General features: G+C 42.7%; 1 protein-coding gene across 4 annotated transcripts in view; it reads left to right on the forward strand.

The window, feature by feature from the left end:
- Positions 1-13240, forward strand: part of CNTRL (centriolin) — a 32333-nt gene extending 19093 nt beyond the window's left edge. For all 4 annotated transcript variants that reach the window (XM_051636210.1, XM_051636213.1, XM_051636211.1 and 1 more), the window contains 23 exons: positions 25-169; positions 938-1077; positions 1548-1734; positions 1990-2300; positions 2613-2821; positions 3001-3193; positions 3513-3643; positions 3776-3916; positions 4026-4152; positions 4614-4778; positions 5527-5686; positions 6385-6500; positions 6663-6880; positions 7282-7439; positions 7671-7744; positions 7964-8152; positions 8925-9150; positions 9434-9639; positions 9918-10058; positions 11148-11420; positions 11509-11571; positions 12135-12338; positions 12633-13240. In XM_051636210.1, coding sequence (XP_051492170.1) covers positions 25-169; positions 938-1077; positions 1548-1734; positions 1990-2300; positions 2613-2821; positions 3001-3193; positions 3513-3643; positions 3776-3916; positions 4026-4152; positions 4614-4778; positions 5527-5686; positions 6385-6500; positions 6663-6880; positions 7282-7439; positions 7671-7744; positions 7964-8152; positions 8925-9150; positions 9434-9639; positions 9918-10058; positions 11148-11420; positions 11509-11571; positions 12135-12338; positions 12633-12722 — 3867 coding nt within the window. In that variant the 3' untranslated portion in view covers positions 12723-13240. The remainder of the gene's footprint in view (positions 1-24; positions 170-937; positions 1078-1547; positions 1735-1989; positions 2301-2612; positions 2822-3000; positions 3194-3512; positions 3644-3775; positions 3917-4025; positions 4153-4613; positions 4779-5526; positions 5687-6384; positions 6501-6662; positions 6881-7281; positions 7440-7670; positions 7745-7963; positions 8153-8924; positions 9151-9433; positions 9640-9917; positions 10059-11147; positions 11421-11508; positions 11572-12134; positions 12339-12632) is intronic.
- The last annotated feature ends 310 nt before the right edge of the window (positions 13241-13550 follow it).

Consider the following 13550-nt stretch of genomic DNA (forward strand, 5'->3'; position numbering starts at 1 on the left):
GTTTCAAACTTGTATTTTAAATAGTTTCAGCATGAAATGGGGAAAGCTGGTGAGAAGACTGTTGCATCAAGCACTCAGAAGTTGGAAATTGATAAATTAAATGAAGTTATGGAGCAACAAAAAGCAGAAATTGAGCGTTTAAGGGGGTTGCTGGATAATATGGGGACAGGTAATGTCTCTTTTGTTGCAGATAAGCATGGATCCATAGGACTTCACTTTCTCCTCCGTATTTCTCTTGTTTCATTTGAGAAGCTGTTCAGAGCTCTGGAAGTATATTCTAGGAAAATAAACTCTTTAGGATACTTTTCTTTACCGTTCCTATACAGGATCTATTCAGTGCTTAAATCACTGCTTCAGTGGATCCCCTGTATCTATAGGATGCAGACAGTACAACAGTGCAGAGATGAACTCTGTGGTCTCTGCTGTTTTAAATATGAAGAACAGAGGACATGGATGGCTAAGGACCCACAGGGGCTCTGGCACTTCAAAGTTCCTGCCATCTGATCTTTGGGATTCCAGTCACATTTTGCCTCAGTTTGGAAATCAGAATGAGAGTGTGTTAGTTTTGATCAGTTGGTATTAACAACACTTCTACAACTATTTAGAAAGCACCAATTGTGTCATGCATTCAGTTTATACTGCTCCAGAACATTGTCAGGACCTACATATAAGGAAAAATGAGCATCAGTTACCTGTACATGAACTTGTGTTTCTACAGTCTTAAGATGGCAGACTTGCAAGGCCCCGTGTTTATCTGCTTCACTGTAGAATAATGTTTGGGTCTTTTCCCCTGGCAAGTATATTTTGTTGTTGTTTCAGATTAACAAGATAATAATGAGGAAGAAGCTTTAAACTGTTACTTTAATTAAAGCTGAATGCAGTATTTATGACTTAATTATTTGCCTTACGTGCCTTTAAAACTGTGATTAATTTACAGATAACAAAGATGAAATTGACAACTTACTAGATGAAATTGCAGCACTCAGAAATGTGCTTTCCTGCCAGAGTGATTACATCACCAGTTTAGCAGATCCACTGAAAAGAAGAGGATACTGGTATTACATCCCATCATCACAGGTCAGAGATAAAAGTCCTATTATGTGGAAAGCCATTTGATATGGAAAAGTCCTGTATAAACTTGCTAGGGCTGAGAGGAACTTAAGAAAAAATATTTGCTGGCATCTAAGAGAAATACTGAAACAAACACAAATGTTCTCTGATAAAGCCTTTACTGTGTAGTAACAGGAACCTAGTACACTTAAGACTTGGAGACAACTATTCAAAATATAGCACTGTAAATTCATGCAGGTAAAGGTTTAAAAGAAGACACGGCAGACAAACATTTCTTGCAAAACAGCATTTGTTTGAATTTAAGAGCAATACTGTGAAAATATATTTAGAACTCTCTTTAAAGCACCATCATGCTTGGAAATAAGGGAAAGCAAAGTAGCCTGTTCCTGAAAATTCAGTTATAGAATGTCTACAACAAATAACTTCTTATACATTATTTGTTATGTCTAGGTTAACACGTGGTCTTTTTTCTTTAGGCTTCAACTCCTGCTTCCCACAGCACCAAAGATTCTGGAGTTTGTTTACTGTGTTCTGGCACATCCCCAGGCAGAAGAGGGTGTGGGCAGGACAGGCAGTGCAGGAGGGAAGGCTTGCCCAACCCAGGAGGACGTTGGGTTTACTCACCAGTCAGAAATAGGTTGTACAAAACAAATTCTGGTAAAGGTGAGTCAGTCTTATGGTCTCAGAGTGTTTTGGAACATACTAAAGATGGACTTGCTTGGAATTCAGAGTGGGTTGGGTTTTTTTTATGTGGATGAATGAAATATAAATGTTTATTGCTGTTGAAGTCATTATTCCGTTTTAGCAGTGTTTTTCACATTTTTGTACTTCATATAGATTATGTCAAAATGTACACTGGAAGAAGAATCTTTTACTTGGAAACTGATGAAAAATAACTTTTTCTTTCTTTTGGTCAAGATGGAAAAGCTAAAGAAGATAGTGAAGGGAGTGAAGAAACTCGTGTTCCCAAAGAGCCTCCTTTTGTGCCGCCACCTGGCACAGTTATTTACACTGTGCTTCCAGATGGTGCCCCTGTTCCTCAGGGAACAGTGGTTTATGGCCCTCCTCCTGCAGCAGCTAGTGGAGATTCAGTTGCTCCTGGATCTGTCATCTATGGCCCACCCCCTGTGGGAGCCCAGGTTGTTTGTGGCCCTCTTCCTCCACACTTCACAGTCCCTCTCATTCCTCTGGGAGTGCTGCACTGCAACGTGCCTGAACATCATGATTTGGTAAGAGAGCTGTGAGCTGCAGGTGGAACCATAGCACCTGAGAATGGGCTGGGAGCATCTTTTAACACAGGCTTTCTCAAAAGCAAAAAGCACAAACCAAACCCTCATTTTCACAGATTAGATTAGTCCACTTTCTCAAAAAAAACCCTAAAGCTTCTGCTAGGAATATTGTGGATGTGAGAGAGCTTGCTGATAAGAATGCTCTGCCTGCAGTGCTAGCTCTGGGCTTTGCTCTCTGTAGCTGCTCCTGGGCCTCGGGAGGGCTGAAATAGAAAACAGGTCTTGATTTTGGTGTTTATTTCCTGTATATAGGAGAGTGAAGTCTCAAGGCTGGAGGACACTGTGTATTATTTAAAGTCTCGGAAATACAAAGAAAAATGGGCAGAGGAAGCTGAGCATAAATGCAAAAAAGAAGTGGAAAAACTGCATCAAAACATTGAAGAACTTCTGCAGGAAAGAGAAGAGTTGGAACATGAATTAACAGAGCTACAAAGAGCAGCTCAAAAACGTAACAAGCGCAGGTAAGAATGTTGCACTAGAGAGCAGTTCAAGTAAGGATGTGAAAATACCTGCACTTCTTTTCCAATAGAAGTCTCTTTTGGCTCATTTATAGTTAATGTAAATGGACCAGAACTTCAGCAGACTCTGAGTTCCTGGCATTTTGTATTTCAATTTCATGTCTTTCTTCTTGACCTTTTAGGGACTTTATTGAAGGGTACACTGACAACCTTGCTGCAGAATTGCAGTTAGAGAAGTCTCTTAAACATCAGAAAGATCTTGCAGATGAAATGGAATGTTTAGAGCAGACCCTTCTGAAGCGCCGGGCGGAGCTCAGAGAAGCAGACCGGCTGCTTGCAGAAGCTGAGGTGGAACTTGAGAGCACACGGGGGAAGGTAAGCAAAGGATCTGTGTGTTGCCTTCAGATTGTTTTAAGCAGAGAATTTTTCTCTGTTTTCACTTGGATAATCTCAAGACCCCTTAAAATGCTTTCATTTGAAATTAAGTCATGGGATGACCTGTGCTGAAAGAAAATGGTGGCAGTGCTGGCCAAAGGGGAGGAAGCTTTTCTGCTCTGAACAAGAGAGGAGAAAAGGTTCTGCTTTGTGGTATAGAAAGGGAGAATCATCTTTAGTCAGCTAGCCTGCAGGCCTTGGATGTGGGAAGTGTAAGGTGGGAATGTATTGTCTCAATAATCTTCAACTTTTGCTCCAGACTAAAGACACTGTTCAGAAGTACAACCATGTCAAGCAGCATCTGTCCCGGGCTGAGATGGAGGCAAAGGAGCTGGAGCGAAGGGCTCGGGAAATGGCCATGAAACTTGTGAAGGCAGATCAGCAACTGAGGTACAACCTTCTGCGTTTGTGTCAATAGGGGGGCGAGGAGAACAACAATATTCTTGTAAATACCAAGATACTGCTTTTGGAGAGGGAGAGCTGGTAAAATGTTAATATGAAAAGGCACAAATGCTTCTTTAGGTTGTTACAGGCAGATACGAGGGATTTAGAACAGCGCAAGAGGGAGCAGGAAGGAATTCTGAAGGAAATTAACAAAATGGTGGCTGCAAGAGACTCCGAGTTCCAGTCATTAAACCAGAAGATAGAAATGCTAACGGAAAGGTAGGTGTTTTTAATTTACCATAACTGTATTAGATAAGATGTCCTTTTTCAGTTAGTCACTGCCTAAGGTGCTCTTAATTCTGAGTCGTGTTTCTGTCCTCACTGTCAGTCTTCAGAAGCTTCAAGGAGATATTAAAGTTGCAGAAGGTAATGAAGAACATCACCTCCAAATCCTTGGAGAAGCTGAAAAGCTGCTTCAAGGCAAGAAAACTGAACTGGAAAGATTAAAAGATCAGGTAAGGCTTATCTTACTAACTCTGGGCTATCAGTTTTGTTGGTTTTGATGTAACTGAAAGCTGAGAAGAGTCTGAAGTTCTGAACTGGCTTGTCTGAAGGATTCACTTCTTTAGTTCAGTGTTGGTAATTGGAATTCTTGTTTTGTGTCTTAGTAGGCATGATGCCAGTCCTGCTGATGTTTCTGCATAATAAATGTTGCTGCAGAGCTCTCTGACAATTCTTCCTGCATTTCAGAATAACAGACTTAAATCTCTGAGGTGCAGGCCTGCAGTGCTCAACGCTTAGGCTTCAGGATTAGCTTTATTGTCCAGGCTTTGCAAATTAAGCTCATTGCTCTGAGGGGATCCTGGTGCCTTCCCTGGGTCAGAGGAACCTCTGGCAGGGCACAGTGCCCTGCAGGTGTGCAGCTGGAAATGTAACAGCCTTTGGGTGTTTCTTCTGTTAAACTTCTGCACTGTAGGTCACTGCTCAGCAACAGGAGCTCTTGTTTCTGGAGGAGCAGTTAACCCGAAGAAAGGAGGAGCTCCGTGTCCTTCAGGACTGTATTTCTCAAAAGAGAGGTGACCTCAAAGAAGCACTTCGAGATGGAGAGGCTGAAGCAAACGAAAAACTACGCCAAATAAGGGTAACTTTTCCAAATGAGTTTTCAATTAATTGTATTTCTGGACAGCAGCAAGAAGTATCAAAACCACCCCATAAAGTTTCCACAAAATCAGTTTTGCTGCCACCTCCCCAAACCTGCTGAAAAACAGAACAGGCAAATTTGCAGGTTTATGTGACCAAGATCTTGGTGCAGAGACACACAGAAGTAGAACTCCCTGGTTCCAGTAACACTTGCAGAATTGGCCCCTTGAGAGCTAAATGATATTCCATACAGGTCTCTGCATGACTTGCTGTTGCTGAGAGCAGCAGCTGCTAAGGCAGATCAGCCTGATCAGTGTGTGTTAAACACAACAAAGCTGGCATGAGTCAGCTGTCTGCCTCCATCCCATTTGCTCAGAAAGGATTCTGTACTTTCTGAAATAAAAACACAACATCAAGGTTAATTATATTTTGTGGGGTTTTATTGTGGGGCTTCTTGTCTGACTTGCTGCTTTAAGGCCTACCTATGAATGATGGTGTTAAGGTCAGACTTGTAGATCAAAATCTTTGGAAGGTTAAATTGTCAACAAGCAGGACTTTAGGCTAAATATTATATATTTTTTGTTTGTTTACATCACTAACTGTAACTGCAAACTCTGGAAGTAAATTGACCAGAATATTGTTACCAGACTCTTTTTCTTTTATAAATATTTAGAACTTTTATTTAAAGGAAAACTTTATTTAAAATGGCAAATAATGGCATTCCTTGTAACACTGATACGTTTCCACAGGAAATAAAAAGACTTCTGGAAGAGCTTAATGTTGAGAGGAAAGAACTGGATGTCCAGATTAATGAGAAAAGAGCACAGCTTTCATTCATAAAGAAGGATATTGGAAAAGAGGAAGAAAATCTTCAAGGAATACTTGGGCAAATTACCAGGCATAAAACAGGTACGTCCCTGGATGGACTAGATGGTATTTTGTGTGGATTGGAAAGAAATGCACTCAAAGCTCTTCACTGCACATTGCTGCAGCCTTCTGCTCCTCACTCCTTTCTTACTCCCCTGAAGGGCTACAAGGAGCTGGCAGGGATTCTTGTCTGCACAGCTGAGAGGTGCCCTGGGCTCAGGCTCAGGCAGCACCTCCTGCTGCTTTGGCTTTGGGAGGGGAGTTGTTTGTGCCTGAGACTCGTGAGCAAATCCGGTGTCAGGACCGATCAGTTCAGTTCAGCTGGAGCCCTGTGTGCTCAGCAGGCATGAGCTGATTGTGCTGCATTCACAGAAAGAAGAATTTAACATCAGGATGTGTGAGGAAATGGAGGAATCTCCTTCCAGGCAGTTACATCCTGTCATACTGTGGGCAGGACAAGCAGCAGCAGTTTGCAACTGTTGTGCTTTTTCTGAAAGATTTTCTTTTATTGTTTTTCAGTCCGATACTCTGTTCCAGACTGACTTCCTAGGGAGTAGGAAGAGCAGGAGACCTAGGGACCTGCAACTTGCTGCTAGAACAGCAGCAGATATAATACCTGCTGTGTCTGACACAGCAGTTGAGAACAATGAAGAGTTTTTAAGGGGATGATACAACATTTCCTTGGTGCCTTTTTGATTTGATGTGCTCCTAGTAACCTTCTGTTTCTTTTATCTTACTAGAACTGAAACATGTTCTGGAAATGCTGGAGCTTGAAAATAATGAACTTCAAGGTCTGAAACTACAACATGACCACAAAGTCAATGAGCTAGAAAAGGCTCAGGTTGCAATTCTAGAAGTAAGTAAATCTTCTGTAGCTGATATAGTCACTGGAAGAAGAGATCTGCATGTTTTGGGGTTCTGTTAAGGTCTGGGTAGCAGAGTCCCATCTGAGGATGTTAATAACTTGTTCTACTCCTTGACCCTATGATTGTGTTGTTCGCGATGCCTTCTTTTGTAGGAGAAGTTGAAACTGGAGAATATTCAGAGAGTATTTCAGAGTCAGCAAGGGGAAGTGGACTGGCAGGAACAACTTCTTGAGAGAGACCGGCAGGAGAACGAGCATCTGGTTTCTCAGCTGCACACTCTGCAAAATGACATTGAGGCTTTGAGTAAAGAAAAGGAAAAGCTTGAAGAAGATTGTCAGAGTTTGGAAAAGAAGTTGTCACAAACCAGAAGGTGGGGGGGAATAAGCTTTTTTCTGCAAAGATCAGAAGCATTGGGAAGTGCCTTTAGAGTCTGTTTATCATAATTAAAAACAGAACTATAACATTGAGCTGCCCAGTTATACAGAATATGCTGTTTCTTATACCCTGTGGAGGTTTTATTTTAAGCCTGTCTACAGGGACTGACAGAAAATATTCAGCAATTCATTTGATTAATGCAACAGCATTCGTTACATCATGGCAATGCAGTGAGAAGTGTTGAGAAAAGCAAGGTGCTGAGTCTGGGCACAGGACAGCTGTCTTGCTCTCATGGCATCCCCTTGAGCTGAGAGAACCTGTATGAAATGCAGCTGGTTTTTAGAGTCCTCACCAAGTACATCCAACAAACCAGGAATATGTGTTCACATCTTACAGAGACTTAAGTGCTACTGAAGACACCAGCAGAACTGCCTTGTCCAACGTAGAAAAAATGGAACTGGATGTTAGAAACCTGCAGCAGGAGGTAGATCTACTGAACAAACAAAAAAAATCACTACATGGAGATATTGTTGTTGTACAGAAGGATCTTCAAGGTAAAGATTAATTTTTCATTTTAAGCTGTAATATATGGTAAGGGAAATGGTGTTAAAAGACACTGTAACTGTACTGAGTGATATTAAATATCCAATGTTCTTAAGTATCTAAAGATAGAAATTTTAGAAACTTTTTTTCTGTTGTTAATTCATTTATGAGAAGAGATTATTAGTTTGTAGAGGTATTTCAAATTGCTGACTGAAAATCTTTGTCACCAAATATTTTTCTAGAAAAAAAAGAAGAATTAGAAACACTGAAGACAGAATTAAATTATTCCAGGCAACAGCTCCAGCTGGTGGAACAGGTTAGTTTGGGGCTTGTTTAATTAAAGAAGTACAAAGCAGCATCTTGCAGCTTTTTATCTGTTGGTTCCTATGTTGTTAGTTTCCTCAAGGCTGGGTTAGGGGCAATCTTCAGTGTGATCAGGGCAATGGGGCTTGTTCTTTCCAATGCAAACCCTCCAGCCAGGGAGGTGACCCTTCCTCCCTGGTTATGTGACTTGATTGTATGTTTTATGTGGCAGGATTTGAAAAATAATACAAGACATCAGGATGAGCTGCTTAGAGAGCAGGCAACCCTGAAAGAAGATATCCTGGAGTATTTAAGGAAACGTAAGGATTGCCAAGAGAGACGGAAAAAGAGGGAGAACCAACTGCAGCAGCTCCAGAGAGAGATCAAGGAGAAGGAAGCAGAACTGGCCAAACAAGAAGCAGTAAGGAGCCTCCCACCTGCCTGGGACCTCTAACAGGGCTCCAGGCCAAAACGCTGTGGTGCAAGTTTGCAAACAAAACACCGGTGCTTTAAGAAACATGACACCTGGTATTCAGAGGAGCAGCAGTAAACAAAAAGCTTCACCATTCAGTTATATTGTGGTGAAAAGTGCTGTGTGACAAGGAAGGGCTGCATCTCCTTGGCAGGGTCCTCTGAGACTGAACTGGTAACAACTGGTAGCATCAGCAGTGACCCCAAGAGCAGGAGGGCCCTGTCAGTGTGCTGTGCAGAGCCCCTGGAATGACATAGTGGGGCTCAGTGAAACGAACCAAAACTTAACTCCAGCTGCATTCCATAATTCCAAAACTAAGCAGAAAGAAATCCAGGGCTTTTTTATGCTGAAGTTTCCTTTTGATGTTGAGTGGATCACTATGGGCAGCTAGGTTTTGTTCTTCTATTCTGTGGTGTTTCTGTGCAAAACCCATCAGCTCTGCATGAAAATAAGGCCTTAATAATGTATTCCTGTAGCAAAATGTAATTAGATGGGCTGAGCAGTTTCAGCAAAGTGTTAACCAGAAGTACAACCGATGGAGCTGTACTGAAAAGGAGAGGCAAGAAAAATTGATAAACTTTATCAGTTGTGAGGATCAGGCTATAGTTCTTTCCAGTTTATGCTGCTTTAATTTCTCTGATGTCCCTTGGTGATGGTGTTTGTTCTCACTGAGCTGGTAGCAGTCAAATGTTGAAATGGTTTTGTTTTTTTTCTTTGTCAGATTCTTCAGCACTTGAAGCAAAATTCAGATCATGAAGGAAAAAAACTGGAGGAATATAGTGTTAAAGTGAAGGATCAGAAAATACTATGGGAAAAGGAACTCTCAGAGCAACAAAAGAAACTGGAGCAGGCAGTAGCAAAAGTAAGGCTGGCAGAAGAAAACCTTGGGAAGCTGGAACAGGAGGAGTCCCGATATGAATCACTTGAAGAATCAGTCAGAAAAAGCAGTAAGATTCATTGCACAAATAGTTACCATCTCTGGGTTCTAGTGAAACCAACCAATGTTTCTGTTCATCTCACTTTGTTTCCAATGCAGCACCTGGATGGATTCTCTATCCTTAAATTGGTTTGCTGAAAGAGCTGAAATTCTAGAGCCCCCTGGTGTTCTCTCCCCTCTCCCCTCCTGTCAGTGTGTTTGCAGACTATTGCTCAGCAGATTAATATGTATGAAAGATGCCAAGATACTTACATTTCTGCTAATCAGAGTTGTTTTAAAAATGTTAATTACAGAACATCAGCTCTCAGAGAAAGAATTACAATTGCAACAGAAAAATAGAGAAATAGAGTCTCTTCAAAAAGAACTGGAAGTCTCCAAGTCTGAGCTAAACCATCTCCAAGATCAGATTGCATCAGAGAGGAAAAAAGCAGAAAAAAAAATCTTGAGTCTGAAAGAAGCAATGAAAGCACAAAGGATGCAGCTTGAAAGAAAATGGCAGGTAAGTCCTGGCTGAGGGGAGAATGTTTGAGGATTTGGGATATTTAAACAGCAGAGGGATAGAGCAGGAGGAGTGAAGCAATGCATTGATTTCATGACTAGACAGAACCTGAGGCAACCAAGCTCTGGTATTTCTAGACTGTGCTGCAGAACAGCTCTAGTTACTCCTATTTAATGCTGTTTCTGCCTTCTACCTTGAAGGAATTGTGTTGTGGGTTCTTTTGATCCATGTTTCTGCAGTGGATGCTCCCAGTAAAAGGCAATCCTGCATTTTCCTAGGAACAAAAGCATGAAAATAACTGCTTGCAGAGTGACACAGCATCTGCAGAACAAGAAGCACAGAATAACCATGAACAAGCCAAGTTCCTTACGAAGGACCTTGGCCAGATCCAGCAGGACTACGTGGATCTCCAAAGCCAGGTACACCTGAGTGCCAAACACAGGCAGGTTTGAGGGAAAGCAACATCTTCCAGACAAGTTTACACTGTCTTAGTTTTGAATCTCCTCCTGTCTGCTGGATCACAGTTAGAAATAGACCCACTTTAAATGGCTGTGCAGTTATCCCCAGTCTGGGAGAAGTTGAGCTTTGGTAACAAGCAGTAGGATCAGGCAGCTCAGTAATCCAGGTTTAAAAACGAAGAAGGCAGCTCCAGGCAGGCACGCGCAGAGGTCCCGGTGCCGCTGCTGTGCTCTGGGGCAGGATTCACTCCTGGTGCAGGGAGGCACAGCTGGGCCTTCCCAACACCTGGGGAGAAGTACAGGCACTGCGGAGGTCAGTTCAGATGGACCAAACCCTTGCCCAGTGAAGTGATGCCCAGAAAAAGGACCATCATCTCTGGGAGTGGGTTGAGGGGGCTAGTCCCCAGCTAGAGGCTGTTGGTTAAGAGCAGTTAGATTTGGGTGCTCCCAAGATCCGTAGCAAATGCACCACAACATTTGCTGTCAGCTCAGCTCAAGCAGTGCTCAGTCAGGAGTGAGGGCTCTGGCTCCTGTGTATGTTAAGGTTTGGCATAACTAGAGTCATAATTTATGCAAATCACTAAATGTTATTGTTGTTCAAAGCTACTCAACTTGTTAGTGCCAACCTGGGCCAGTGTTTTCTTCTTTTGATTCTTACTTTAACTGAAAAGGTGATTCCATGTTCTCTGACTCCTAGTCCTTTCATACATCCTTCATAAATTGTCTCGAAGTCCTTTAAAAGTAGAGTCCTTCAGAGAAGAATGTTATTAGCAGCTAGAAAGTGTTCAAGAAAGACTGCAGGACCAGAGTATGAGCAAGTTTAACATACACATTGTGTTTTGGTAACTTCAGTTGCTTCTGTTAGCATTGAAGGGGGAAATTAATGTCAGAATTAGGGCTGCATCTGATCAGAGGTTTTGTGACTCCTGGTTGCAATAGTCAAAACGGAAGCATTTCAGAAATAAGCCCATAAGAAATAATATAGGAATATCACTCTGGATTGACGGTGCACTTGTGACAGAAAAGTGGTGATATTGTTCTATGGTGCAGGTTAAAACTCAACAAGACCTGGAAAAGAGACAAAGGGAAATAGAGAACGCAGCAACGTTGCTTAAACTGGAGGTTGAAGATGAAATCAGGATGGGGTTCAAATGTCCCAGCGCATCTTTGGAACTGCTGGAAGATGTGGAAGCACAGTCTGAAGCAGAGGCTGGGCTGCAGTGTGACTCTGATAACTCAGAGGAGGCTGCTCCGTTTGCTGCTGCTGGCAAGAGACTCCTCTCATTGGAAGAAAAGTTGGATTTTTCTGAAGTCTTCTTAATGGTAAATCTTTTCAGACCATGGCTGCTGCTCATGGTGGTGCTGGCACCTGTAGCTGTGACACTTCCTGATGGTGCTTTTGTTCCCCCAGGATGAGCAGTGGCGCCGGGAGGCTCTGCGGGAGAAACTGCAGCACCACGAAGACCGGCTGAAGGTGGCACATCTGTCCCAGCCCCACTCACCTGTCCCTGGGGTCCCTTCTAAAAATAATGTAACAACAAATCCAACACAGCCCAGGAGCACGGGGAACCTTCCCCAGCTCTGGCATGTCCGCTCTGCACAGAATAACGAGCTACAGTGTTTTTGGGTGGGGACAGTAGAAGAAAGCCTCACAGCTGCTAATTTTAATAGTTAATTGGATTTTTAAGTATTCCAGCAAGGCTCCCTCATGTACATCATCCTGTGGTACATTAGCAGTGTGATGAATTACACTTCATGGTCACTTTAAGTGTAGGTGCTGGCCAAGTCTAGTCAGCACATAGCTGTTGCGCTCTTCAAACAGTTTATTATATGATTAAGGCCATAAAATTGAGCTGATTTCTGCTTGGGAGGAGGTGAACTATTTAAAAATAATTCCCAAACCCTCTGCCATTTGCTTAGGGTTTGAGACTTCAACATCACTTCCCTTATGGCTTGACTTTAAGGTCATCAGACTTCTTAAATACAGTCTTGAAACTGACACTAACTGGATGTAAATGGAACTCCTGCTGTGTTTAGGCCCAGCTCCAGCAGAGCTTGTCCAAGCAAGTGGAAGTATTGCTCAGAAGAAAGCAGCAGACAGAAGGCACCCTGCACAGCCTGAAGAGACAAGTGGATGCCCTAGATGACCTTGTCAGCAGCTCTTCTTCAGATTCACTGTTTCTAACCCAAAGCTCAAGCCTGCTGTCTTTCCATGATGCTCTGAATTTAACAAAAACCCAGGTAATATTCTACTACAGGAATTCTGGTTTTGTGATTTCAATAGCTCTTAGCTCACTGGTAGCCTATCAGAGCCACGTGCTTGCCCTCTCAGAGGCACAGGAGGGGCTTCTGAAGGTGAGGTGATCATACTGTGGTTACTCCAGCAGTAGCTACCTTGTTTGAACAGATTCTGTGTGGTTTTTTTAAACTTTTTTATTCTTTAAAATCCAGATTTTAAGAAAAACCACAAAGGTGAATGTCTCTGCTAATTGAAGACATTAATCTATTACTCCAAACTTCTGCTGCTTTTCCTAGGCTCCCCTGTCAGGCCTCGTGCGCTTCCCCGGTGGGCGGGCGGGCGTTCCCGTGGTGCCGCGGTCCTGCTCGGGAGGAGTTTCTCTGTGAAGCCCAGAGGTGACAGGACTGAACCTCATAAGGTCGTGCAGGTTGAGTTGTGTGGGCAGGAGGTGGTGGCAGCCCAGGGGCAGGGTTGGGTTCCGGGCCTTGTTGTCCATTTCCAGTGAAAAACATTCCTGTGGTTGGTGTCCCAGAACTTGATGCTGCTTTTGCTCCTAGATGTGTATTTCCACCATCAGTTACCACCTTTGAAGGCTTCTACCTCACAATTTTACAAGCCTTTTCTAAAAAGGTATTTGCCACCACTAGCAAAGGGCTGGCAGCAGGGCCTGCTCCGTACTGTGACATTTTTGTAAGACTAAATAACAGCTTTATGTATATAAGGGTTTTTTTAAATTATTTTACATGTTTCTATTAAATCTTATTTGTCAGTTTCCACTTTTACTTAAAACTTGTAAGAGGGAAGAGTTGTCCATTTACCTGTTGTCAAATGCGTGGATGTTTTCAGTACAATTATTTTTGAGTACTTCCTTAAAATAAACTTCAGTTACTGATGTTTGGTTTTATCCACGGTTGTTTGGAGTTTTTTTTGAAGTTGTTCTCCAGAATCCTGGCCCGTGGATCAGGACAGCAGCACTCTGACCCTGCCTCTCATTTGCAGAAAGTGAAACTTGTAACTACTCTTGGCTACAGTTTATAAACATCCAGCTGCCCTGGCCGCTCTGAGGGGTTTGCAACCTGCTCTAAACCAGTAGTGGAAAAAACACTTTGTAAAGGCCTCGAGGCAGAGCAAAGACACATTGCCACATTCAGCTCCTTTGCTACGCAGCGTCACTGAGCAGCTATGGCCCATGTCACTGGTTGGTAGTGAGTAGC

Source organism: Apus apus, chromosome 19, assembly GCF_020740795.1.
Source record: "Apus apus isolate bApuApu2 chromosome 19, bApuApu2.pri.cur, whole genome shotgun sequence".
NCBI classification, from domain to species: Eukaryota; Metazoa; Chordata; class Aves; order Apodiformes; family Apodidae; genus Apus; species Apus apus.